This window comes from Alexandromys fortis, unplaced genomic scaffold (assembly GCF_014885135.2).
Source record: "Alexandromys fortis isolate MF-2015 unplaced genomic scaffold, M_Fortis_MF-2015_v1.1 scaffold_58, whole genome shotgun sequence".
In the NCBI taxonomy this organism is placed as follows: Eukaryota; Metazoa; Chordata; class Mammalia; order Rodentia; family Cricetidae; genus Alexandromys; species Alexandromys fortis.
In genome coordinates, this window is record NW_026067940.1 from 3,426,964 (window position 1) to 3,454,638 (window position 27,675).

The 27,675-nt window shown below is 48.0% G+C and overlaps 2 protein-coding genes across 6 annotated transcripts in view; both read left to right on the plus strand.

Moving 5' to 3' along the window:
• The window catches only part of Ipo9 (importin 9), a 42,369-nt gene extending 30,945 nt beyond the window's left edge, over nucleotides 1-11,424 (plus strand). For 3 of the 5 annotated variants that reach the window (XM_050147699.1, XM_050147701.1, XM_050147703.1), the window contains 10 exons: nucleotides 45-271; nucleotides 2,711-2,859; nucleotides 3,567-3,695; nucleotides 4,416-4,691; nucleotides 5,376-5,542; nucleotides 6,214-6,347; nucleotides 6,761-6,883; nucleotides 7,273-7,380; nucleotides 7,599-7,675; nucleotides 8,121-11,424. In XM_050147699.1, the coding sequence (XP_050003656.1) occupies nucleotides 45-271; nucleotides 2,711-2,859; nucleotides 3,567-3,695; nucleotides 4,416-4,691; nucleotides 5,376-5,542; nucleotides 6,214-6,347; nucleotides 6,761-6,883; nucleotides 7,273-7,380; nucleotides 7,599-7,675; nucleotides 8,121-8,231 (1,501 nt within the window). In that variant the 3' untranslated portion in view covers nucleotides 8,232-11,424. The remainder of the gene's footprint in view (nucleotides 1-44; nucleotides 272-2,710; nucleotides 2,860-3,566; nucleotides 3,696-4,415; nucleotides 4,692-5,375; nucleotides 5,543-6,213; nucleotides 6,348-6,760; nucleotides 6,884-7,272; nucleotides 7,381-7,598; nucleotides 7,676-8,120) is intronic. The other 2 variants (XM_050147700.1, XM_050147702.1) reach the window with 1 other exon arrangement.
• An 8,386-nt stretch (nucleotides 11,425-19,810) lies between these two features.
• On the plus strand, nucleotides 19,811-23,468 carry Shisa4 (shisa family member 4). The gene is made up of 5 exons (XM_050147800.1): nucleotides 19,811-20,018; nucleotides 20,367-20,538; nucleotides 21,563-21,696; nucleotides 22,473-22,640; nucleotides 22,952-23,468. The coding sequence occupies exons 1-5, from the start codon at nucleotides 19,946-19,948 to the stop codon at nucleotides 22,996-22,998; spliced, it is 594 nt and encodes a 197-aa protein (XP_050003757.1). The 5' UTR covers nucleotides 19,811-19,945; the 3' UTR covers nucleotides 22,999-23,468.
• Nucleotides 23,469-27,675: the final 4,207 nt, after the last annotated feature.

Here is a 27,675-nt window from a genome sequence, read left to right on the forward strand (position 1 = left end):
TCTGCTTATGAGTAACTCTTAATTATCTCTCTCTGTCTCTCTAGTTATTGTGATCAGCTGAAAGTCTCAGAGAGTACACATGTGCTTCAGCCCTTCCTCCCCAGCGTCCTTGATGGACTAATTCACCTAGCAGCCCAGTTCAGCTCAGAGGTCCTCAACCTGGTGATGGAGACCCTGTGCATCGTTTGTACTGTTGACCCAGAATTCACAGCAAGTGTGGAAAGCAAAATCTGTCCCTTCACCATCGCCATTTTCCTAAAGTACAGTAATGGTATGCCATCAGGAAAGCTGTGTTGATGAGAAGTGGTGACTGGTGGGTTTAGGAAGCTGTCCCTGGAGTCTGATGATCTTAACAACATAGCAAAGAAATAGTTCATATAGATAACAGCTGCATTACAAAATAGAAAATCAATTTCTGTCATTTTATTATTATAAGGGCCAAGAAAGATAGTGAGTAAAATACTAACACAAAAAGATGTAATTCAAAACTGGTGATGGAGTAGGAGAGTAACTTCCTGAGTGGTCTGGAAAAGGAGATCCTGGGACTGGGGCGTTGGTCCTGTGCTAGAGCCCTTACCTAACGCGTATCAGATCCTGGGGTTTGGGGTGTGGTTCTGTGGTAGAGCCCTAACCGAGCACGTACCAGACCGTGAGTTTGATCCCCAGCACTGGGGAAGAAAATACTAAGGAAACATGCAAAGAAACCTTGCACACGTGAAGCGAGTGCTGTCTGCCAAGCTACCTCCCACCCTTTGAGTTTGAGCCCTTGTGTGGATTATACACACAGGCTTCCATACCCAGCATGGATTTTTTTTTCCTAAATATTTATTTATTATGTATACAATATTCTGTCTGTGTGTATGCCTGAAGGCCAGAAGAGGGCGCCAGACGTCCCAACAGATGGTTGTGAGCCACCATGTGGTTGCTGGGAATTGAACTCAGGACCCCCGGAAGAGCAGGCAATGCTCTCAACCACTGAGCCATCTCTCCAGCCCCGGATTTTTTTTTTTTAATAATAGTAAAAGTTAAATGAAAAGATAGTTTTCCCCCAGAACATGCATAAAATATTACCTGAAGTTTTAGTTTTTATTTTAAGAGAGGATATGTGTATAGCTTTGTATACTGGGAGAAAAATGCCAGGAGAAAATGTATCAGAAGGTTATCTCTAGGTGGTGGGATTACAGGATTTTCTCTCCATTAATACTTTTCAGCATTTTAAGTTTTTTATGGTCAGTATAGTTACACCTATGTACCGGAAAAAATATTAAGGATATTTTTTGTTTTTACTATTGAAGCTAAAAGATATGTAGAAATATATATCCTAACAATTATGATATTCTATAAAACATGTTATTTAATTTATTTGGTTGGTTTTGGTTTTTGTTTTTTATTTTTTTACTTGAAAAATGTGTCCTGAAGAACATGCTTGTTGATCTCTCATTCTTTTTAGGCTTCATTGGTTTTCTATGGAATGATTGTATCTTTTATTTACCCATTCTGTTAATGGAGAGCTAGATCTTTTTTGTTTGGTTGGTTTTTCTATTACAAGCAGTGCTGTAGTTACTTTTAACATATACCTTAGTATACACTGCATATATCTTTTCATGCTACATCAAAAGGGTATTTTTATTATGTAAATAAAACAGATTGCCATGAAGTTCCATTTTTTATTTATTTTTTTTTTTTGAAGTTCCATTTCTTAACCAGGTATTGCATACCTGTGATTTTAGCCCTCTGAGCTAAGGCTGGAGGCTACAGGTTAAAGGATATATGAGACCCCCTCCTCAAAACAGACACCAAAAAGAAGCTCCCTGTCTTTATGAAGCTCTTCGATTTGAGAGCTGTGCATTTTGCTACAGGTCGGGCCCTAGGAGCTCTTCCTGTCTGTAATGGCTGCTCCTTAAGAAATACGTGTGACTTCTTAAAAAGGTGTAAGAGGAGCAAAGGAGGTGGCTCAGGAGTTAAGAGCACTAGTTCAGTCACTCACATGATGGCCCGGAGCCTTCAGGAACTCTGGTTCCAAGGGAGACATCCATCCCCTTCTGTTCTCCTTGGGCACTGCAGGCAAATATGTATGCAGGTAAAACATCCATGCAATAAGTATAAATAAATAAACCAAATAAATATTTTTTAAAAAACTAGAATGTGTGAGAGCCTGGGGGCAACAGTGTTTGAAGTTTCGTATCTTCTTTTTTTTTTTTTTTCCTTCCCAGACAGGGTCTTTTTATGTATCCTTGGCTGTCCTGAAACTCACTTTAAAGACCAGGCTGGCTTCAAACTCACAGAGATCTGCCAGCCTCTGCCTCCCAAGTGCTGGGATCAAAGGCATGTGCCACCACACCCAGCTTTCTTACCTTCTTAACAAAGTATCAGTGGGGTTTTTTGTTTGTTTTTGTTTTTTGGGTTTTTTGTTTGTTTTTTGGTTTGGAGATTTATCATTTGGTTTCATTATCATTCCAGGTGCCCCAGAAGAAAAGCCTACTTTAACTTTAAGAGTAGCTATTAAAAAATCCATTCCCTGATGAAAGCATATATTTTGAAGACTTAGCATCCCCTTGTTCTTCAGGTGATACATATGACGGCTGCTCCACTTCCCAAGTGTGAGAGATATAATGTGTGCAGACGTTTTTAATTTGTTAGATGTAGAACAAGAAACAAGCATCATTAGACCAGAAGTAGACAGGACTCCATCTTGCCTTATCTGCTTCAGATCCTGTTGTCGCCTCGCTGGCTCAGGACATCTTCAAGGAGCTGTCGCAGATTGAAGCCTGTCAAGGCCCAATGCAGATGAGGCTGATCCCCACTCTGGTCAGCATAATGCAGGCCCCAGCAGACAAGATCCCTGCGGGGCTCTGTGCGGTAAGTTGTTACAAGATCTGTGAGTGAGAGAAGGAAAGAGTGAGAACTCTGCCAAGTGCCACCCACAGATCCCACCTATGGACAGGAAGTCAGTAAGAGCATTGGAGACTTGGGATGTTATTTTATAATGAGCTACTTCGTCCATGAGGACAGGAGTAAACCCTGTCTCGGAAAACCAAAAGGGAGTGAGAATATGTGTGTGTTCTGAGACTAGCTCACAGACACCTGCCTGCCTCTCTTTCTCCCCAATGATGGGATTACAGGCATGCATCACTGGTAGCTGTTCCCCCAATGCATGTGTGTCTATGTATGCATGTGGGGGCAGGAGGACAATCTCTGGTGTCAGTCACACAATCTCCCTCCTTTGAAACAAGATCTCTCAACTTGAGACTTGCTAAGTAAGGTATGCTGATTGGCCAGCAAGCACCAGGGAACCTCCTTCTCTGCCTCCCCAGCACTAGGATTACAAGCACCCATGCCACCACACCTGCCTTTTTCCACAGATCCTGGGGTTGAAGTCAGTTCTTTATGTGACAAGAGAAATGCTTTACCAGCTGAAACATCCCCCTAACTGCTGTCAAATACCACCCACCTCATGGCTAGTAAACTATGAACACTATAATGACACTGAGTTCCAACTACCTAACAGGCATCTTGGCTGCTAGGTTCCTCCCACCCCAAAAGTAATTTGACTTTTCTTCTTTCAGACAGCCATTGATATCCTGACCACAGTAGTTCGAAATACAAAGCCTCCCCTTTCCCAGCTCCTTATCTGTCAAGCCTTCCCTGCTGTGGCACAATGCACCCTTCACACGGATGATAATGCCACCATGCAGGTATGTGAGACTTGGAAATTAGAGAGAAAACAGTTTCCCAGCCATAGCCATATAGTAGGCTGGAAAAAAAGTGACGTGTGATTATGTTTTTGAAATAAATTTTCTTGATTCCAAATTTAGTTAGAGAAGCCTGGTTTTCTCTAAGGTCTGCTACAGCCTTAAGAAGTGTGAAATGCCAGATATCTGGCTGACTGTGCTTGGCTATTGATGCTATAGAGGAGCTTAGGTGTCAGGCTTGGTGCCTTGGAACTCTTCTGAAGATTCTGTTGATACAGTCAACAAAGCGATAGACCTGGTGAAGGATGTGTTAGCTGTTTTTCAGGTCTTTATAGTATAGGAACATGATAGTAGAAACTGGTCAGATTGGAAATTTCTAGGCAAACAGTGATTTGTGTGAGATCTCATGAAAACCTTTAATACTCCTGATTATTACTATATCTAAGAGGTTTTTTTAACTACCAAAGATAAATCTTTATAGTTAAACCTCAGCTTGCTTGGTGACAGGCCCTTGTACTGAGAAGTAGGCAGTTTTGAGATAGCTGGTTGGGTAAAGGAAGGATTGTATTAGTGCCTGTCTTTATCTGTAACAATAAATTCCTGTATCTAGTGTTAGGGGCCACATGAACCCGATAGGCTTACTGCTCCCATGAGGCATAGACCTCTGTCAGTAACAGTCTGGGGGCCTCCCTGCATCTATTCCTCTCACTTCTGTTTCCACAGAATGGTGGAGAGTGCTTGCGGGCCTATGTATCGGTGACACTGGAACAGGTAGCCCAGTGGCATGATGAGCAAGGCCACAATGGACTATGGTATGTGATGCAAGTGGTGAGCCAGCTTCTGGACCCACGAACTTCCGAGTTCACTGCAGCCTTTGTGGGCCGTCTGGTCTCCACTCTCATCTCAAAGGCAGGGCGGGAGCTTGGGGAGAATCTGGACCAGATTCTTCGTGCCATCCTCAGTAAGATGCAGCAGGCAGAGACACTCAGTGTCATGCAGGTAAGAGCAGTGGGGTACTAGGCTTTTGTCTGCATGGGTGACAGAGAATCAATTGATTATATGGGCCCTGAATTGTTTGACTCTCTCACTATTCTTGTAGAACAATTAAACAAAATTGGATCTGCTCTGGCCCAAGAAACATGAGCAAAGACAGCCTCATGTTCTGTCCTGTGAATAGACTCTGCTGTATATAAAAAAATATTTTATGTGTATGAGAGACATTGCGTGAGAGAGAGAGAGAGAGAGAGAGAGAGAGAGAGAGAGAGAGAGAGAGAGAGAGAGAACACATACATACATATACGCACACAAGTATATGGAGTCCAGTCCTTTGGAATTAGAATTATAAATGGTTGTGGATACTAGGAACCGAACCCAGCTCCTCGACAAAAACAATGGTGTCATTAACCACTGACCCATTTCTCCAGCCCGAACTATTTCTTTTTCTTCTTTTTTTAATGGTCTCTTTGTATAGCTCTGGCTAGTCCAGAATTCTCTATGTAGACCAGGGTGGCCTCTCAAATTCAGTGATCTGCCTGCCTCTGCTTCCTGAGTACTGGGATCAAAAGTGTGCACCACCATGCCCAGCCCCAGACTCTTGTTTCTTTACTGGCTGGGCTATTCCCTCTCCTCCTGTGTCTATGGAATCTGTTTTCCTGAAACAGACACCCTCTTGTTCTCTTCTAGTCTCTGATCATGGTGTTTGCTCATCTGGTGCACACTCAGCTGGAACCTCTGTTGGAGTTCTTGTGTAGCCTCCCAGGACCTACTGGCAAACCTGCCCTGGAGTTTGTGATGGCCGAGTGGACAAGCCGGCAGCATCTATTTTATGGACAGTACGAAGGCAAAGTTAGGTAGGGCCCTATCTTTCTGCTCTGAGCTTTCGGCTTCTACTCATATTTAAATTTTTCTTCCCTTGATTTTTGTTTGTCACGCCAAGCTGTCTCTGTGGTCTCCTTTCTTTCTTTCATGATAACCCTTATATTTGAATATCTTTATGGTGACATTCCCAATAAAACAATCAGCAGAGTAGAATGTGTATTTCTGATTTCTGCTAAGAGCTTCCTCTGGAAAAGACTCTGCCTGGTTAAGTACAGATAGTGGCTTATTCGCCTTTATAAACCAAGCCTTTGCTTTATAACTCTGTAGCCTAGACTTCTCTCTTTGATTTTCTGGTGCTGGGAACCAAACCCAGGGTCTTGAATTTGCTACGCAAGGCTTCTACCACGTAGGTAAATCCCTAACCTCTCTTGCCTAGGATTATTCGATTGGGTCTCATTACCTACATTACCAAATTACCTCATTACTGTAGACAGCTATTGTGTGTGACTTGCTCACCCTAACCTTGTTCAAGCTGAGCGGATAACAGTAGACCACCTCATGGGCACCAAATCCTATTCTCAGCTGAGCGCTGCTACTCTCCTAATTAGTTGTGAAAAGAAGTTTCCCCATTAGAGGGAGGGTCTTCATCTTCTGAGAGTGAGCTCTGGATGGGAGCTGCCTTTCATTCTCTGGCTCTTCCCAGCTCTGTAGCACTGTGTAAACTGCTTCAGCATGGCATCAATGCAGATGACAAGCGGCTACAAGATATTCGTGTGAAGGGAGAGGAGATCTACAACATGGATGAAGGCATTCGTACCCGCTCCAAGTCAGCCAAAAGTGAGTAAAGCTTCCATTCTGCAGGGTTTTAAGAGTTTGGGGTAGGTCTGCATTTTTATTGGTGGGTTTCATAAAGAAGAAGCAGAAACCTAAGCACAAATAAATCAGAATGTATGGATCCTTCTTGTTGAAAACTGGGGCAAATAATCTTGGGGACAGTGCTCCCCAGCTTCCATTCTGGGGCTTAGCTCTGTTACTGTAGCAACTGATCTCTAATCCCAGAACTCTCTTACATCTCCTTATTTCTTAGCTGTTATATAAAACACCAGGCAGAATTAAATGTAAGTTATTCTTTGCTGGCTGAATGTAGTGAGAGACAGTGGCGATCATCTGAGAGGATATGAGAGGAACTGTAGGAAGGATGAGGTGCCCCAGTGACAGTCTGACTGGAGGTCTTTTCACTTCCTTCCTAGATCCAGAGCGGTGGACAAACATTCCTTTGTTGGTCAAGATCCTAAAGCTGATTATCAATGAACTCTCCAACGTCATGGAGGCCAATGCGGCTCGCCAGGCCACTACTGCTGAGTGGAGTCAAGGTGCACCAGGCTCTTACTTCCAGGAGACTTTAACCTGGAGGACCGAGTTACTTAATGTCATATGATCAATTAGGTTTATTAGGCACAGATTTAAAGGGTGTGACGGGGATGTTATTGAGAAGCTGCCCCATGTCTGGCACTGTCCGGGCTATATTAATTCTCACAAAGGTTGAAGGTGGGGGCATCTAGGAAGCAAGCTGCCTCCCCTAACCCTTCTTTGAAGCTTTAGTTCTTCTGTTAACTCATTGGGAAGGTTTGGCCATCTTTGGTTCTTTCACATTGGAGAGGATGGTAAACTACGCTGTAGAAACCCTTGGCCCTTCTGTTTTGTCCTGTTAAGATTTGGGAGGGAAAATGCATGACTGTTTCATCTGCTTTTCATCTTCAAGTAGATGACTCCAATGATATGTGGGAGGACCAGGAGGAAGAGGAAGAAGAGGAGGAGGATGGTTTAGCTGGCCAGCTTTTATCTGACATCCTTGCTACAAGTAAATATGGTAAGCCATTTGAGAAAAGACAGGACAATATGGTAAATAACCTTTTCTGTGCACACTGGTGCCAAGAGTGGATTACCTGAGCAAGAGGAGATATGGGCTTACAAGGGGTGTTTCTTGGGCTTTTGCCCCTCTGCCTTAGCCATGGGGTGGTAAATGCCACCAAAGGCCTGATGATGGGCCTCTGTCCTGACTCACCCTGTGTTGGCTATGTCTAACAGAGGAGGACTACTATGAAGATGATGAAGAAGAGGACCCTGACGCCCTGAAGGACCCTCTCTATCAGATTGATCTGCAGGTGAGGATGTCTGTAGATGTCTTACAAGTGACAATGCGTTTCAAGCCATGGAAACAAGATATGGCTTCAAAACCATTCACAGTTCTTCATGAGAACTACAAGAAAGTGAAGGTGGAGTTGCTGTCTGCATGCTCGAGGCCATGGGTGGAGAGAGGTGCTGGGGTTTTCATCCAGTATTCTGCACCAGCTGTGATGCATCTTCTGAGGTTGCCTTGTGAAAGTTCTCTGGGTGAAATCGGAGATAGAGCTTTGAAAATGATTTTGGTTCCCTGTGGCATTCTGTCCTTGGGTTGTATGTTAGATCCAAGAATAGAAACCTACCCCTTAGGAAGCTGGCATCTGTATGAAAGCCAGCATTCCTGTTCCACTTGCTGGTGGTCCTTACCCTGCTGCACACTGTTGGCCCTGGGAACCTGTAGTAATGCCACTGTCATTCTTCCTCCAGGCATATCTCACCGACTTCCTTTGCCAGTTTGCTCAGCAGCCCTGTTACATTATGTTTTCGTGCCACCTTAATGACAACGAGAGGCGGGTTCTGCAGACCATCGGCATCTAAAAAGGGGAGTCGTCAACCCGTGTTCCCTCTCCTGGCCCAGCCACAGACCATTCTACAGCCCTCGCTGGTCTTGAGATGCACTTTTTCTCAGTCTGCAGTGGCTTCCTGGCCTATGGCCTCAACAGTGACACTGGGGACTCAGTCCTTGCTCACCAAGGCTAGCATTTGAAAATGCTAAAACAAAGGACATTTCTCAAAGTCCTGTGAAGATACCCCAAATCTGAAACTGTTTTATTCCCTAGCTGCCACCTCCATTCCGAGCATCTTTTGTTGGCCAGACCAGAAACATTGATATCCAGAAGGATTATGGCTTCCTGGTAATTTTGCCCCACATCAGGAGCACAGGAAGTCACTACCATTTATATTCAGAAACATACCTGTTTGTTTTCATAGGATATCTGATGTGTTCAGATAGGAGTCCCTTGAGAAATCATTATGCTTTCTACCCTCAGCCCCTGATGCTCTAGGTTCTTGGTAGGAACAAGCTGGAGCAGCCACATACTGAGCCCTTTCCAGTAACCTCCTTCCATGCTTCCCTCATGCAACACTAAGGCTCCTCTGTCAAAGGAGCCATCTTCCCATCTCTGCTTCATTGCATGACACAGCCCCTCCCCCCAGGCTGTTTCTATATATACATGCACACACAAAATAAGCCAGACAGATGGTAACTTGTCTTTCTTTTTTAGGAAAAAAAATCAGGAAAAAGATTTTTATTTCTAAATCTGCCTGACCCATCTATATTTAATATGCCTCTTCTACACAGGCTCTGTGGTTACACAGAGCCTGATATGCAAAGGTTACCCCTATCCCTCAGGAATCCTCCAAAGTGGTTGAGTTGTAGCCCTCGAATTTGCAACATGTATTTTTCTAGGACAGTAAAGCAATCTTTACAAATGAATTTAGTCTGCATACTATAAGGTGTCTCAGCACCTCTGCCTTCTGTTTATTCCCTTTAGAAGGAAAGTAAAAACAGAAGAAAGCATTAGCAGAGCCTATTTTGGCATACTACTGTGATTTGGCAAAGAGCTCAAAAATCTTAGAGAACTGGTATTTTTCATTCAGATGTGTTTAAAGGTCAGTGGTACCGCATGTAGATAGCCCTGGGTGCAGTCCCTAGTACCGCAAAAGTAAGGGACATCCCTCAATGGGTTTTCCTTGTGTTAAGAATTGAGTGGGTGAAGATTAAGAAGAGCAGAGTAGTAACCCAGTGTTCCCTTTGTTTGATAGTGCTCGCATCTGGGACTCCATTTTTAATAGCCAGAGCTCTTTCTGTGGGTGATGCTCTAACAGAAAGAAAAGGGAATGTAGAGGTGACTTCTGAGCTTCATTCTTCAGCAGATAACAGTGTAACATTTCATCTAAAAGGCTTTTCATGGGACCTAAGGATGTGGCAGCTTAGTAATGTCTGTACCACCAGATATCCTTAGTGCTCAGCCTTGAGTTCAGAGGCATTCCGCTGAAGTTGCCACCTCCTCTGTAAGAACTTGAGAAGGTATGTATAGCTGTCTTCTGGATGACCATGTAGAGACCAGCATTGCCTCTGCCCCTGCTGGTTTTCCTCCTGAAGGTGGAGTCCCTGAAAAAAAAAAAAAAAAATGATGGCATACCTGCCCAGAAAACCACAGTAGGAATTTTGGAACCTTGTTCCATAGTTGACCTCAAAGCCAGTTGAATTTGGTGCTAAAACAGTAGACCATTCCACACAATTAAGTTGTCCAATGGTTTTGACATGTTAGAATGGTGCCAGGTTAGCAGCATTGCCCTGCTGAATTTGAGAAAGCTTGGAGACCTCCAGCAATATGCTGACAGTGATATGGGTTCCTTCTGAGACTGCTAATTAGAACGGTTCCTCTGTGTCTAGTGCCAAAATTAGTCCAGAGGGCTTCTCATCTGTTCTCATGCTTTACTTTTCATGGGAAGACTGAGCTCCTGCCTTAGGAGGCCATCCATGCCAACATACACTGGTTGGACATGGCGGGTCTTATGTCCCTTGATGAACAGATGCTTGTGTTTCAAAGCATTTACCTTCTGCAGCAGGTACACAATGAATTTCCTCATCCCATTGACTGTTCCTAAGAGCAGGACGAGACTTCCGTTGGTGACTTTTGGTGTGACATAGTTGAACTCTGGTTCCTATTTTGTCTCCTATGAGAGCCAACTTCATTTGGACAAAGGGTGGGGCTGACTGTTGGAAGACTAAGAAATGACCAGTGAGCTAATGAGAGGTGTGAGCTCCTGATGGTGACGGGTGAAACGCTAGAAGGCTGAAAAGTTCCAAGAAAGGAAGTTGATACTTCAAATCATTGACAGGGAAGCTTGAACTTAGAGCATATGGTTCAAAAGCATATGAATTCATGAGAAAAGAGGTTGCTGAGGCTGGGTTTTCATTGTGAGCTAAAGAGCCAGTAGTTCCACTAATGAAAACATCCTTAGGACCACGACCAGGCTGTGGTGGCTCACGCCCTTAATCCTAGCACTTGGGAGGCAGAGACAGAGGCGGATCTCTCTGAATTCGAGGCCAGCCTGGTCTACAAGAGCTAGTTCCAGGACAGGCTTCAAAGCGACAGAGAAACCCTGTCTCAAAAAACAACAAAAAAAACGACCTTAGGTTTGTTAGCCATGCTGAGCAGCCTGACAAGATCAGAGCACCGCCAGCTCAGCAACGTACAGTGAGTTCTTCCTGTGAAGGAATGTGAGGTGAGTGTTGGGTGCAGCGCTGGGCAGGTTGCTTACGCCTTACTCTTTCCAAGCAGTTGGAAACCATTTGCAAAAGATAACTGACCTGGACAACAAATGCTTGTCAAATCTTAGGTGACAGGAAGCCTCTCAGAAGGTGATCTGAGGATCCAAGTAGATCATCGAGTCATTATAAGAAAAGGACATTGGCAACAGTATTTTGATTAGAGTGCTGTGTCCCTCACTAAAAGTACTGGGTCTTCAGAGTTCAGAAAACTCACGTGTGGGCCTAAATTGTCTGTGATTCTGCTGGTTTTCCATCTCTGTCCCTGTCAGTGGTCCTGATTGATAACCGTACTCTGTAAAGGACAGCCAAGGACTAAACTTGAGGAAAAACAGTGATGTGGCTCAGAAGGCTGGACTCAACACAGTAAGGGACTGTCCAGTAAAAAGTGCTGCATTGTCCAGCCCACCAGGCAGACCTGTGTGCCTGAGTAAATAAATAATAAAAGATGGATTTCTGGCTCCTCTGTTTCCTGTCAGTTTCAGTGACTACTAAACTAGAGGCCAGTGCCTTAGGCTTTTCTCAAGAAGCTACTCTAGGGCTCAGCAAGGTGGTGTCCGCCTTTAATTCCTGAGGCAGAGACAGCTGAATCTCTGAGTTCAAGGTCAGCCTGGCCTACCTAGTGAGTTCCTATTCTGTAGCAAGGGTTACAAAATGAGCAGGGAAGCTGATAAGGAAATTGGAAACCAGTAACAAATAAGGCAAATGTTATGGGAAAAATAGGTTCTGTGTTCACTGTCACACACACACTCACCCTTCCCTGTCCCCCAATAAAGCTGGGCTGCTGGTAATGGGGAGTGAAGCTGAGTCAAATGGCACGGAGAAAGTGACCCTTCATAGAGCAGCGGAAAGGGCTGGCAGTTCTTGCTAAAACTTGAACACTGAAATGCTGGACAGGCTGAATGTATCTATGTGAACAGCCTCACACCTACTATCCTTGTAAATTGGGTCCTTTTCCTTACCCTTTCTGCACATTGAGTAAAGCGGAGATACTGAATGTTGCCTGCCAGCGTGAGATCACCATATCCAAGAAACCTGTTTTCTAGTTTCTCTTACTCTCCTATGCGCTTGCCAGGCAAACCAGGATAGGGTAGGGTATTCCAAAGGAGTGACTAAGATAAGATTGTCATGAAACAACATTTTAGTAGCTTTGTACGCACAATAAAATGTTAGCTTGAGCAGTGCACTGTAGAACACCTGTATTACTGGCACTCTGGAGACAGAAGCAGGCAGGCCAAGCAGAGGGTCAGAGGAGGCCCCCCCCTTTTTTTTTTTAAATCTAGTTACCTCACTGGTAGAACACATGATTAGCATTAAGTGTCCTACCCCCCACGTCAGCATCCAGACCAGGGTCCTACCCCCGTCGGCACCCAGACCAGGGTCCTACTCCCCACGTCGGCACCCAGACCATGGTTCTACCTCCCACGTGGGCGCCCAGACCAGGGTTCTACCCCCTACCTCAGCGCCCAGACCAGGGTTCTACTCCACACATCAGCACCCACCCAGGTAAGAAAAATTAAGGTACTGTGATTCCTGGGATCTTAGCCAGAAATAAAGCTGTAAAGATAAGTGAGCCAAATGGTGAAGGTTCCAACAAGGCCTGGTTCCTCTAGAGAAAAGGTGACCACCCAAGAGGGACTTAGAGGTGCTTTAGAGCCTGAGCTGATGGAGGAAGTGTGAGGTAAGGATGCCATCTGGCAGCAGGTTGAGGTGGAGGAGCTGCATATGTGCTAAGGTTAGAACAAGGGCAGAAGAGAAATCAGTTAAATGTTGGTGAGCATCAAGGCTGAATGACTGCTAAGGGAGAGAGTCCCAAAGGTGACAACTATCAAATGTGTTTTCTCAGTATTAGAGTTCCTCTGCATCAAAGAGGCCAAGCATTTAGCTGGTAGTCATGGCCGAAGCCCCTTCTCACACAGTGTCATACACTAGGTGGCAAAGTATTTACAAAGCATTGAGTAGTCGTATTCCAGAAGCAAGCAACCAATTGTTAATAAAATTCCAAAACTGGTGACTGATTTGCTTTTCTGTGAAGATGATGTAGATCAACACCAGCCAGCCAGTGATCTCAATTTTTTTTGTTTTGTTTTTAGATGATTACAAAGGTCTCTCATGCCTGTGTGGCAAATATGCAACGAGAAGGAAAACAGCTACTGGCCTGATTAGAAGGCCCGGGAAGCCCTTCAAGTCTTGGCATAACAATATAGCCGGAAAGGGGCCTGGACAGAGTGCCACCCTGTGAACCTGGGTTTTCCTGTTGTAAAATGGGGAGCAGATACCCAGCCCATGGGATGTGAGAAGAGTCCCATCCTAACCACTCCCCCACCCCCAGCACACACAGAGCAGGAGCTAGCTGGATTTGGCTCGCCTTGCCTGCTTCAAAATGATTGTGACTCAGTTCAACTTCACATACGCCACTGCTGTTGCTAAATCAAGGCCTGGGGAGCAGGATGGAAACGCAGTGGCCCCAGCACCCACCTGTCGCCCACTCTGTGGTTTTTCTGTGCGACAAATGATTGGTACATTGATTTGCTTTCGTTACACTTTTTCCCCACCTCTCATTCTCATAACATAAGTGGGTTCTTTGAGATTCATCACCTTAGGGGGTTTTGCAGGGTGACAGACCACTGCCTGAGGATAGCTGCACTTCTGGATCCACAGGAAAAAGCTCAGCTAAAGGCAGATCCTGGGATCCTAGAGGAAGGTTCCTGGAGCCTGCTGGTCCTGGCTGAGTGCCTGGTGAAGGGAGAACTTTGGAGAAGGCTGCATGGGATACCTGAAGAGCTCTCTACCTAGGGTATGTCACAGGCCAGAACTGCATAGATGAACTTATGTTAAAGCCAGTGTTATAGGCCTGGCATGCTTACCCTGGAGTTTTTTGTACTATATGAGGCCCACGACTTCTTCATGACCCTGGAAGGAAAGTTAACCCGTAACATACTAAATTCTCCCACTAGATGTAGGATAGACTAGATGGGAGGTAGAGGCAGGTGGATCTCAGAGTTTAAGGACAGCCAGGGGTACACAGAGAAACCTATCTCGAACAAAACAACAAATTATGTTCATACCTGACTTTGTAGTTGCAGCTCCTTTTTTGTGCTTGCAGGAAGGTTAACCAGTGTGAGGGTGACCAGAACCCTTTGCATGACCCTAAGATCTCCAGACCAGATAAAAGACAGGATGGACTGGTATCTCTGATGAACTCTGGCTTTAGGGTTCTAGTGGGTCGGACTGTACCATATCTTCCCACACGAGGGAACCAAGACCAGGGGGATCAGGTGACTTGGAGCTGGCAGTCGACAGAACAAGACTTACACAGAGTTTATGGTTCACAGCATGGGCTCTGGAGTCAGGCTAGATTCTTGAGTTCTGGCAAGGCCACTTACCAGCTTTGGTAATTTGGGGCAAGCTTTATTAAATTTTCTGTCTACGCTTCCAAATCCACAGAACAGGTCCATTGGTATCTGTTTTACAGAGTGATTGTAAGAATCAAATAAAATCAGAGCGATACCAAGCATTTTGTAGTGAGGCTTACAGTATTAGATTTAGCTCATTAGTGTGGTCTTGAATCTAATGGAATCATCACATAAACCTGCCCCAGGAGAGTGGATCCTGTGCATTCAAATTCAACAGTTCCTGGCTGTGCTGGGACGGCTGAAAACAAACCCCAGCTGGAGTGCTGAATACTGAGGTCCCGAGCCCTTCCCAGGAGGGGCCAGACAGGAAAGCTGTAAACAGCGTTCGCCATACACTCGCGGATCTCAAAATAACACTTGTCTGCTCCCACTCTGCCCAGCTGGCAGAGCTGCAGGCTGAGTAAAGTGCCATTTAAAGATAACCTGGCACTCTCCGGACGCCCTACTGCCAGGGCCAGCTCCTAAGGCCAGACTGAGGCTGCCTGAGAAGGTGGTTGCTCACAACCCAAGCCCATGCACCCACTGCCTTCATCCTGCAGCCTGGAGTCCACAAACTGCCTAAGCTCTGCTCCAGTTCTTGAGCACACTGCAGACAAGCAGGAGCCCGGCCTTCCGAGACACACTCCTAAAAAGAGTCTCTAGGGGACGAGCATCGCTTTCTAGATGACACACTACACTGGTCACCTACCCTTGACCTTCCCCCACCACCACCACCAAAGGTGCCCAGTACCACAAGAACAAATATAGAGGACAGTATCTTACAGCAAGAAACATAATTGATACACTTGCTTATACTGAAGGAATGGGCGCTAGAAGAGACTTGAGTTCCTTCAGTTCCCAGTTCAACCATGACCTTGGCCGTGTTCCTAGTGCTTTTCTGGGCCTTTCTCTTCCTTGCTGTGACCTTCAAGGAGCATATCGCCAGTTCTTGAGAGGCTATGACATTAAATCACAGTTAAGGGCACAGGGTACATGGTCAGGTAGCTGGAAGTATTCTAGAAAGGAGCACAGACTATTTGGAGAAGCCTGGACTGGACTGAAGTGTTGTAGGTGGCTGCTTATTCGTCCCTGTCACCCAGCCCTGAAATAACCACACAGAAACTGTATTTAAATCACTGCTTGGCCCATTAGCTCTAGCTGCTTATTCGCTAACTCATATCTTAATTTAACCCATTTCTATTAATATGTGTATCGCCACATGGCTGTGGCTTACCAGGTAAAGTTCCAATGTCCATCTCTGGTGGGGCTACATGGCTTCTCTCTCACTCCACCTCCTTTTTCCCAGCATTCAGTTTAGTTTTTCCCGCCTAGCTCTGCTCTACCCCATCAACAGGTCGAGGCAGTTTCTTTATCAGCCAGTGGTATTCACAGCATACAGAGGGGAATCCCACATCAATGAAGCCTAGAGTCAATGGCTCTGAAGCCCCAGGTCACAGGCTTGGTCTAGTAGTTCTCCCACTTCCCCCACTCCTGATATCCTGACTACCTTTTCACTCCATGCATGTGACTGCTAGAGATGAGGCTGGGCATCCATGTTTTTATGCCAAGCACAGTCAAGGAGGAACAGGGTTGAATCTCAAGGGTAGGGGCTTTGAAGTCACAGAAGACCAGCTTCACATCTCAGCAGTGTTAGCTGAGAGAATTAGCTTCTTCCAGTTCAGTTTCTTTCTTTTAAAAAATTATTTATGTTTTATGTGTATTGGTGTTTTCCCTGTATGTGTGAGGGGTTGGATCCTAGAGTTACAGGTTTGAGCTGCCATGTGGGTGCCATGTGGGTGCTCTCAACCACCGAGCCATCTCTCCAGCCCCTCAGCTCAGTTGATCTGTACAGTGGAATGAGCTCATTTGCAATATTAGTGCCTAATGCCTCAACCACATTCACCCTGCAAGCCTCTTACTGGCAAAGCCTCATTTTGTCTCATCTAGTCACAGATTAGGATCCCGGAGAGACTGACTTGGTGAGAGGATGATGTTCCTGCATCCCTTTACTTGAAGATTAAGGAAGACTTGGGATTTGGATAGCTCCTTCCAGGGTCCCCAATCTTCACACAGTCCTCAGTCCTTGCTCCGTGGCCTCTCAGGACTCAGGTCCATAGCTCATCCTAACTATTCATGTCAGTGCTCCAACATCCCTTGCTAAGAAGTTCCTGTTGAGAGGTGGCAAGTATTGTGCTTACGCCAGTACTCAGAAGCCTGAAGCATAATGGTTGAAGCTTAGGAGTTTGAGGCAAGGCCTGCCTGTGTCTGTCTGTCTGTGTGTGCATGTGTGTTCCGACCTGCATGGGCACACTAGTCCCTGAATCCTTCCTAGAATTTTGCAAACAGAAAACCACTGATGTAGCTATGCATGGTGGCACATGCCTTTATTCCCAGCACTCAGGAGGCAGAAGCAGCTATATCTCTGTGATTTAGGGGCAATCCTGGTCTACATAGCAAGCTCCAGGCCAAGGCTACATATGAGACCTTGTCTCAAAAAAAAAGAAGGAAAAAAAATTGGGGCAGTGAGGATCAGTTGATAAGATCTGAGTTAAATCCCTGGATCCTATGTGATGCAAGGAGATAAGCAAATTCTTATACTTTGTCCTCTGACCTCATGTCTGTTCCCACACGCTAATAAATAAAAGTAATGATGTTTTTTAAAAAAGAAAGAAACTAAAGATATCAAATAATGCAGAGACAGGTGATGTGCGATCAAAAGCACACATCCAGAAGAGAACAAGAGAATCAACTTCAAACAGGAAGAATGGCTCTTTGCTGAGCACCTATTGCCAAAACTTGGTGACAATGGCCCTTGCATGCATGGAGCTCATGGTAGGAAGAAGAAGGACAGCAAAGTGCTGGCGTAAGTGGCAATGAGTCAGGAAACATCCTTGGCAGTGGTTTTGATGACTGCCCAATTTTAGTACACATTCTGGCCCACCTATCAGTCAGTGGCTGACAGCTTCCTGGGGCAGGGGCATGCTCCTCCTCCTCCCTGTCCTGGAAAGATATGCCACCACCCACTAAGACCCCCTTTAGGGCTACCCTCCCTCTGTGATTTCCCTTTCCCTAACTCACCTATTCGGCTTTCTCTCCATGACCTCCAGTCCCTCATCCAGAGCGCCGGAAACATTTTCTGTCAGCTGTCGTCAGCTCCAAGTCAAGATCCACCCATTTAGAAATCATGGGTCCTTCTGTCTTCTCTCCCATTTACTATGTTGCCTTAAAGAAACCTTGAACATATCGGAGTCTCTGTTGGTAAGATGATGTTGATAAAAGATATATTTACCAACCTCGCTTAGCTAGTGGAGTTGTGCAAAGATTCTGTTGAGGTAGCTGCCCAAGCGTTGGAGCACCTTGTGGCATGGGCTGCAGAGATGACTCAGTGGTTAAGAGCACTTGGAGATGCTCTTGCCAAGGACCCAGGTTTGGTTCCCAGCACCTACATAATGGTTCACAATGGTCTGTAACTCAGGAGTATCAGGTGTTCTCATCTGGCCTCTGAGGGCACCAGACGTGCACATACACATGAAAAAAAAAATGTTTGAAGTGTACATGGCAGGAGACTGTGGTAGCTGTTATTCAGCTTCACTCGATTGGTAATGCTGGTCAGAGTAATGCGCGCAGAGCAAGCCACGGTCATGGCACTCTATAATGTCCTGTCCAGCTGCAGTGAACATAGGCTTAGACACTTGTGTCCCCTCTTCAGCTACCAGACTGCTGGAAGAATGGACCCCAAGAAATTTGAATTTTCCCAGAAATCTCCAACTGGGTGAGGAGTTGGTGAAGGCGGGGGGGGGGGGGGCATCCAGAGGAGGCACTTGTCTCGTGGTGAAAGGTTTACAATTTGGCACATTACCTTGCAGGAAAAACTGAGAATGGAGACAGACGGGCAGCAGAACCACCCCTTGCCTGGACCTCTAAGTTAGGCAAATATCTTGCTCATTATTTAAACTTTACCCTCATTTGAGGACCCCCCCCAAGATGGACTTGGAAAATGGCTCTCAACCTGGGTTACGATCCCTTCAGGTTTAAGACAATCCTTGCATGAAGGTCACTTAAGACCATCAGGAGTAGGACAGTGGTGGTGCACGACTTTAATTCCAGCATTAATGGCAGAGGCAGGTGGATCTCTTTGAGGCCAGCCTGGTCTACAGAGTGAGCAGAGTAAGTTCCAGGACAGCCAGGGCTACACAGAGAAACCCTATCTCGAAAAACAAAACACATCAGAAAACACAGATATTTATGTCATGATAATAACAGTAGCAAAATTACAGTTATGAAGTAGCAACAAAAATAATTTAATGGTTGGGGGTCCCCGCAACATGATGAACCATATTAAAGGGTTGCAGCATTAAGAAAGGCTGAGAAGGGGAGGGGGAGGGAAAGGGGAGGCAGAGGTGGGGAAGAGACAGAAATCTTTAATAAATTAAAAAAAATAAAGTACCACAGCAAAAAAAAATACTAAAAATAAAAAAAAAAAAGGCTGAGAATCACTGGGCTCAGGGGTGGAGAGGTAACACTGGATCTCCTTGTCCCTCTTCCAATGTGACATATTGAATAAATCTCCTGGTTCTGTTTTTCATTGTTACTTTGGTTCTTTTCATTGACTTTTTGAGGATGGGTAGCTAAGCCTGGTTTGTTGGCGCATAGGCCATGACCTCTAAGTGCTGGAGCAACTCTCAGTGGGTTTGTAAAGGTAGATCAGCTTTTCCTACCCTGACACCCTCCACCTGTAATTAGCCTGCGTTGGTTCTGATAGCTAATGGAGTATTTTTGCAAGCTGGCTCCACGAAGTAAAAGGTTTCCACTGTAAAGTGTTTAACAGGATGGGTCCCGGTCCCAAGTGGCTCGGGCCATCCCTACTGGTGAGGAGTGAGGCTCCAGATGGAGAGCTGTCCATTCAGAGGGGGAAGGAGCCATCTCAGGGAGCCAGTGCAGCTGCCAGGGCCCAGGCCTGTGGGCACCGACAGGGACAAAGCCGCTCTGAACTTTCTCTCAATGGGTGCCTGTTTCTAGGAATGGGGGCAGGGTGACTCTGCCCCTCTCCTCCCCCTGCAGGACATCCAAGACTGGACACTACAGCAAAGGAGATCCCACACAAGGAAAGGTGCGGCCCATGCCCCTCCAGGGTTGGTCCATGAGCTGGACATTAGGAGGTGGCACCAGGATCAGTTTCTGGGGTCTGGGATAATGATTGGTCTCAGGAGAGGGGCGGGCGCAGGGCACAGCAGAGCCTCCCTGACCGCAGTGCCCAGCTGTTGGCGGTGCCCTTAAGGGCTCAGACTGAAGGAGTCATTGCACTGTCGGGGACAGGGAGAGCAGAGCTGTTTCCTGGGGTGAGGGGCGCCCAACTGGTACTGAGGCTGGGTGGGCGTCGCTGGTGGGCAGACCCCTGGGCGGGGCCTGGGCAGGGTTACTGCGGGCGGGGCGTTAGTCCCGCCCCGAGGAGGCGGGAGAGAAGCCAGAGCCTGTCCGCGGGCTGGGCGGTGCTGCAGCTCCCGCCGGCCGGCTTCGTCCAGCTTTGTCCTGCGGCCCCTTTTTCAGGCCGTCCTGGCCGCGCCCAGCCCCCTCCTGCCATGCCGCCCGCGGTGTCCCGCGGGGCCGTGCCGTTGGCTGCCGTCGTCCTGCTGGTGCTGGGGACTCCTCTGGGTAAGGGATGGGGAGCCACACGGGATGAGTGAGGTGGGGCGGGATCGGGGAGGGGTTAAAGGGATCGGGCTGTGTCCCTGGAGACTATCCTCGGGTTGTCCTCAGGCTGTCCACGCGCCCCAGACGCTTCAGGAACAGGAAGAAAGGGCGCTGGGAGGTCAGGTAGTGGGAACCTAACCCCAGGCGCGGGGTTCAGCTTCAGGAAGAGGGGGGTTTCTAGAGTTTCGAGGCCGAGCCCCTCAGGGTGGAAACAAAAGTGAGCATTCAGCTTCCTAAGGCAGTGGGGTTGAGGGTGGCCAGAACTAAATTGGACTGGTGTCCACTGGGCACCCAAACCCCTGCCCGCAGCGCTAGCGAATGAAGACTGCTTGTGGTATCTGGATCGGAATGGCTCCTGGCATCCGGGATTTGACTGCGAGTTCTTCACCTTCTGCTGCGGGACCTGCTACCAGCGGTACTGCTGCAGGGACCTGACCTTACTCATCACCGAGAGACAGCAGAAACACTGCCTGGCCTTCAGGTGGGCTGTGGACTCCCAGGCCACCCTCTCTCGAGGCCTCCCGCTGCCTCCAGTACCCACCTCCACATTCTTAGCTGAAGGAGTCACCAAGACTCCAAATGGTGACAGAGAGCTGGTTGGTTGGTGTTAGTTACCATGGGCTTGCCTGGGCTGTTTTCAGAAGCTCCCTGTATCCTGGCAGATCCTGGGAGGGAGTGTACCGGGTTAATACTCAAACTGCAGAGCGGCTTTGTAGACGCTCTGGCAAGAGGGCAGGAAGAAGACTTGGGTTTGGGTCCCAGGCCAGCTTCTTACTAGCAGTGTGATTTTTCCGAGACACTTGTCCTCTATGGATCAGTTACCTTTTAAAGAATATGGAAGTTGTTATCCAGCCCTGGTGCCTCACACCTATAATCCCAGCACTCAGGTGGCTGAGGCAGGAGGATCAACGTGAGTTCCAGACCAGTCTGGGCTACAAAGTGAAGCTGTCTCAAAAAACAGATAAACAAAAACAGAGTTGCCCAAATTAAAGGTTTTGTTACCCTCCCGTCCCATCCCCCCCACCTGACCCAGCTCTGTGTTGAGGCTGGGTTTAGGTCCTTATTACTGTCAACATTGCTTCTGTTAAGTGACACTCCTAGCCCCCAAATTAGTGGTTTCAAACTTTTTTAAGGGAGCTGCAAACATATAAAACAGATATAAGGGGAAATGTCAAGTGAGATTTGATAATAATGACCCTACGTTATTTCAAAGGCTCCTTTGAGGCCAACACATTTTAAACCTAACCACTTAATGTGTAGATGTGAAACCAGGAGTAGGTGGGCACACTACAAATCCCAGCATGCTTCACACTAGCCAGCCAGAGAGCGTAGCCTCCTGGGAAGTAGAGGTCTCAACTCTACTAACAAGGTGGGCAGAATTAATCTCGCAAGGAACCCCAAGCCTTAGCATGCTGTGGCTGCCTGCTGGCCAGGAGTTGGCGCCAGCACAGTGAGGACTTCCTTCTGAGTGTTGGAAGGTGAGAGGACCTGTTTTTTGTCTAAAGTCCCAAGACCATAGCAGGCATCGCCTCTGCTGTAATCCTCTTTGTCGCTGTGGTTGCCACCACCATCTGCTGCTTCCTCTGTTCCTGTTGCTACCTATACCGAAGGCGCCAGCAGCTCCAGAGTCCATTCGAAGGTATGCACAGCACCAGGCAAGGGGAGCCTGAGATGGGCTGGGCTAATTGCTGCCGAGGGCACCAAAGGGATCGAGGATTGGTGAATTCTCTAGTAGTGAGTGTTTCTGGGTGCCTGCACATGCCACCCAGAAACGTGTGCAAGTGGGCACTGGCCCGTGTCCGGGAACGTATGGGGACACGTGTGCTCTTGTGTGTGCATGCACATGCGCATTCAGTCGTTCACAGGAGGGTACCTGTTGATGGTAAGTGGGCAGCAGGTATAAGCATGCCTGTGGCTGGGTATATGGGGTGGGGTCTGTGGTAGTGGACATTAACTGGGTGCGTTCCAGTACTTTGGATGTGTGTTTGAGTGTTGCATGTAACTGCTCAAGCCTGATAAACATGGAAACAGTGGCACCATATGGGAGATGAGTGTGGGAGGGGAGGACTGGAGGAGGACCCTCTTAGTGACAGCTGTGCTGTGTTACAAGACACCAGCCTCTGGAGCTGCCCATTTTCTACCCAACGGGGACATTCCCCATGCTAGACTCTGCCTTCTGATGGCTCTGAAACCTGCCCAGGGGAACAAACTTGGTCAACACAGACTGACCCGCATAGCCTCATACATAGCTCTCTATTCAGCTCTGGGCAAGCAAGCTTTGGGAGGCAGAGGCCACAACTGGTTACCTAGAAGCCTGCCGGGCAGTTGCCAGGGTGCTTACCTTAGTTTCCTGGACAGGAGGAGGTTTCCATGGGAGCTGGGTGTTTAAAATGCTGATTCTTGTCTCTCTTCTAGGCCAGGAGATTCCGATGACAGGCATCCCAATGCAGCCAGTATACCAATACCCTCCGGACCCCAAAGCTGGTCCTGTACCTCCGCAGCCTGGTTTCATGTACCCACCTAGTGGTCCTGCTCCCCAGTATCCTCTCTACCCAGCTGGGCCCCCAATCTACAACCCTGCAGGTAAGTGTACAGCCTGGAATCCTTGTTCCTCTTGTTCCCACCCACCCTTGCTCAAGGACCTTCTTCCACCCCCTCCCCTCCCCGGAGCTGAGGACCGAACCCAGGGCCTTGCGCTAAGCGCTCTACCACTGAGCTAAATCCCCAACCTCATCTCCAGGACCTTACCTTCCTCTCTCACTGCTAACCCTTTCCCAGGCTCCTTCCATTTCTCCTTGGAAACTTGTAGGATTTTCTTCCCATGGAACCTGCACACCATGGGGGGGGGTACTCCTGTGCCCCACTGACCCTCATCCTGTCTCCTTGGTTTTCAGCTCCTCCCCCCTATATGCCACCACAGCCCTCTTACCCAGGAGCCTGAAGAAACAGCTGTGGCTCTGCTGTCCCTTCCATGATGCCGTTTTTTTTGGGAGATTCCCCATTCTGTACCTGCATCCAGCCCTGGGGGTGGGCATGGGTCTTCTAGTCACCAGGCCCCAGATCAAGCCAAGCCTTGGGCTGTCCTGGGGACAGAGCCCCAGAGAAGTGGAACGTGAGCTGAGTTGGAACCAGGCCATAAATGAGGGGTGGGTAGGGAGGGCTTGGGGTTCATGAGCTATTTTTACTGGGAGGCAGAGTAAAGTGAGAGCCTGGGTCACAGTCTCTGTTTTCAGCAGTCCCTCTGCTCCCAGGATCCCAATCAGAAAGGTTGGGCCCCTCCTAATTGCCCTTTTGGGGCTGAGGTGGAGACAGTGGGGGACTCTATCAATGGCTGGCCACAGCACTTCTCTCTGGCTGCCCCACTGGCCAGAGCTCAGGCCTGCAGGATTAAAGCTGTAATGGTGTAACTCATGTCAGTGGAATCATTGGCTCCATTCACCCCTCTCTTAGCCCTGCCTTCTACTGAACCCAGACCTCCGCCTGACCCACATCTCACAGCAGGAGAGGGTAGCACCAGTGGGTCATCCCCATCCCAGGCAGAACCCCTGAGGATCCCTGGGCTGTTTTCCAAAGTGAGATGGATTTGTGGCCGTGAGAAAGAGGGTACTCACCAGCATTTTGGGGCCAGGCCTCTGGAACATCCGAGGCACTACCAGCTATACAAAGGCACCTGTCCATCCAAGCACACTTAGATTTGGGTCTCACCACTTTCTGACCTTGAGCATGCTTCTGAACGTCCCCAAACCCCAGTGCCTTCATCTGTTTGGCGGCGATAGTTGTCAGAAAGATGAGGCAATGGAATTGAAACGCTGACTCTGTCCTTCCTGACCAGAGGCCCGGGGCTAGGGGCCAAGTGGAGAGACGTGACCACCCAACAGACTGGTGTAAGGTGCTGTTGTCAACTGCTTGATCCTCTTGGGTGCTAAGGTGTCAGGTCCTTCAGGCCCATACCAGGAATCCAGGGTAAGGTATAATAAGAATGTGAAGGCTAGGGCTGGAGAGATGGCTCAACCTTTAAAGGCTAGGCTCCCAACCAAAAATACAAGGGTTGTGAAGGCTACCTAAGGAGGGACCTGAGGGTGGCAGTGGGTATCCAGAACTGTCTGCCAGTGTTCCTTTGTTCTGACACTTGAAGTCACAGTCTTTATGCTCCACTCTCAAGACATCTGGTGACAAATGCAGGAAAGAGAATTCCATAGTTTTGAAGTTTGGCGATACTGGGAATGGGACTGGGGGCCTTAGGCATGACAGTTAAGTGTTCTGCTCTTAAGACACATTCCAAAACTGTTTTAATAGGTTTTTTTTAATATTTTTTAAGATTTACTTATTTATTTATTATGTATACAGTATTCTCGGTACTCTGCCTGCAAGCCAGAAGAGGGCACAGATCTCATTACAGATGGTTGTGAGCCACCATGTGGTTGCTGGGAATTGAACTCAGGACCTTTGGAAGAGCAGGCGGTGCTCTTAACCACTGAGCCATCTCTCCAGCCCCTGTTTTAATAGTTTTGATTCAAGTAGGGAGAATGTCAGCTTACCCAGTGTCCCCTCCTCCCAGCTCCCTAAATTCAGCCTTTTTTTTTTCAACCACCCTCAGGAAATCTAGCCCAATTTGTAGCCTCTGGCTTCTGGCTTCCAGCACCCCTCCAGGTTCTAGGTAGGGACATTGTGGTCACCATGTCCTCAGGGCCCTCTGTAGCCACATACCCAGGGGGCATTATCCCTTATTATATAATCTAGAAGGCAGGAGCTTTGAGGCCTGGGTCATAGACTGCCTTGCGCAGTGCTCTGCTCCTGAGTGAATGCACAGCTTTCCTTTCCTGGGTGAAATCAAGGGGCACATGAATTTCTCCCTGAACATGAACCTTGTCACAAAGGGGTAGCTGATGCGACTGGCCCACAGCTACAAATTCACTTTCTCCTTGAGGGTAGGGGAAAGAGATGGAGCTGGCATGTACAAGTTCTTCTGTCACACTTGAGGAGACTAGCCAGGCAGTGGTGGCGCACGCCTTTCATCCCAGCATTCAGGAGGCAGAGGCAGGAGGATCTCTGTGAGTTCGAGGCCAACCTGGGCTACAAGAGCTAGTTCCAGGACAGGCTCCAAAGCTACAGAGAAACCCTGTCTCGAAAAACCAAAAAAAAAAAATAAAAAATAAATAAATAAATAAACAAGAACAACAACAACAATAAAAAAAAACACCCAAAACACGCAAGAAGACCCTCTTTGCCTGGAAGCTAAGGTGAGAGGTACAGGATAAGGTTCCCAAGATTTGGGGAGAAATGGTGTTAATGTTTAAGGGCCCTAACAGAATTCACTGTCCTTGAGTCAACAGTCTGGGACCAATGACAAGTTGCTTTGTAGTATAGGGCGGGAGGCAGGTTTACAGCCGCCAGAGCTGCCGGTGGAGAAGGGCTAGCTCCAGTGAACACAGCCCAAGAAGAAAGGAGAAACCTTGCAGGGTAGGGAGAGGGAGGAGTCAGCGGAGTTCTGTCACATCCTGGAGCTCTTTCAATGAGGGTAGCGTTCCATCCCCCCAGCACGCCTGAGGGAGCCTAGAGGGGGCTGTACCTGCCCCTTTCCATCACTTAGCACCCCTGAAAACCAACAGACATCTCAGGAACACAAGCAGGGCTGCTGGAGGGTCAAACAGTGGCCCTTAAGAACTAGGGGACTTGCCGGCCATGGTGATGGAGACAAAGACAGGTAGATCTCTGAGCTCAAGGCCAACCTGGTCTACAGTGTGAGTTCCAGGATAGCCAGGGCTCCACAGAGAAATCCTGTATCGAAAAACAAGACAACAACCAACTAATGTTGTAAGACCCTAATGATGTAAGTGGGGTCTTACTGAACTAGGAGAAAACACTTAACAGCCTAGGGGCTGGTATAGGAGATCTGGTTGAAGAGGAGAGGTGTTTTGTTTTGTTTTGTTTGAACAAAAACATTGGCCTATAACTGCCAATGTGAGGCTCTGGGCTGAAACACACACAAACCCAGGCAAACATGAACCTGTTCCGGTGTGGGTATTCTTCTGGGGTGGGGGTGTCAGAGCTCCAAGGGATTGGGAGGGGCTTGGGGGCTGGGAAAGTAGGGCAAAGGTAGCGTGGGAATACAGTGGAGCCCATGAAAAGGTTAGTAAGAAAGGGAAGCATGGCAGTTAGCAGAAGGGAGGCACCTAGGCAAACAGACACTTGTGGCCAAGAGAGAAGGAAGGGAAAATGAAGGAAAGAACCAGGGGCTGGAGGGCTGGAGAAGGGAGTTCCAGAAGGGCAGAAGGCTTTCAGGCAATATAGGCCACCCACTGGATGTTGTACCCCCTAGTCCTGGGCCTGACTTCCATGCTGCCTCCAGCTGGATAGCATCTGCTGTCCGGGGTGGGGGCTGTGCTCTGGGAAACTTGGTTTTCCAGAAAAGCGTGGTCTTGAGTGAATGACCCTTGTCCAGGTCTTAGTTCTCAACGGTAGCCTGGCCTCGAGACCTGGAGCCGTTTGTGCTCCTGAGAGCCTCCGCAACCTCCGGTGCCCACTTATGATGTCAGACAGACCATGTCCCAGGCTTTGGCGTCTCCTGGCAAGGGAAAGTGGAGCCAAGTGAGAACAAGAGAAGGATTTCTCGGTTTAGGGGCAGCAAACATGGAATGGAACCCGGGGAAGAACAGGGAAGACAACGCAGAGGAAGCTGCTCGGAGAGGCTGAGGTCAGTGGAGCTATTCTCAAGGGGAACTTGGAGTTAAGTCTGGATTCATTAACTTGAACGATCATTTGCTTTCTTTGAACCGCCCCCCCTTTTTTTCCTCTCCATTTTAAAACGCAGATGCTGGATGTGGATAGCTCTTTTCTAATACTAGTTCAGGCCCTCCTCAGTTTTAGACAGAGGGTTCTAGTGCGGCAGGCTAGGTGACTGCGGGTTCGGGTGCGGCAGGAGGACCGCGGAACACGTGGAGCAGGCAGGAACGCTTCTGCGAATCCCGCTGATCCTGAGCGTAAGCTTCTGCTCCACACTTGGCTCCTACCCCGGCGCTGCACCGACAGTCGTGTAGTGTGGGGCCAATGTCCCTTTCCCACCCTCTGATCTTCTCCCCTGACCTCCGCGGCCCGCTCTAGGTCCAAGCTTTAGGTAGCTCTGAAGAGCAGAAAGGCTGGGACGCAATTTGCCTCGAGGTGGCGCTGCGCTCCCACAATCAGCTTTAAACGCACTCAAATGATTACATCATCCCAAGCCTAGAGGTCTCTGGGAGGAGGTAAGGCGTGACTACCCCCTCCTCCATCACCACCCCTCGCCCCGCTTCGCACCCCCACCGGCTAAATCGTGTTTTCATTTAAAACGCTGCAAAGATGAAAGGTTCTTGAAGGACACTTTAAGGCTAGAGATTGGCTCAGCACAAGCCTTTAATACACACAGCCACAGCGGCAAGATCTGAGTTCAAGGTTAGCCAGGTCTATATAGAAAAAAAAAAAAACAGCGAGGCTATTGGCTTCCAGGGGCTTGGCTGTAAGATCAGCTGAAGGCGCCCTTAAGCATCTAGCTGGTGCCCTGTACCCATCATGTGCGAGCCTGTGGGCTTGGCTCCAAATCACACCCTTGGAGAGCCGAGAGCCAGCTGGTTTCTCTCCTCCCCGG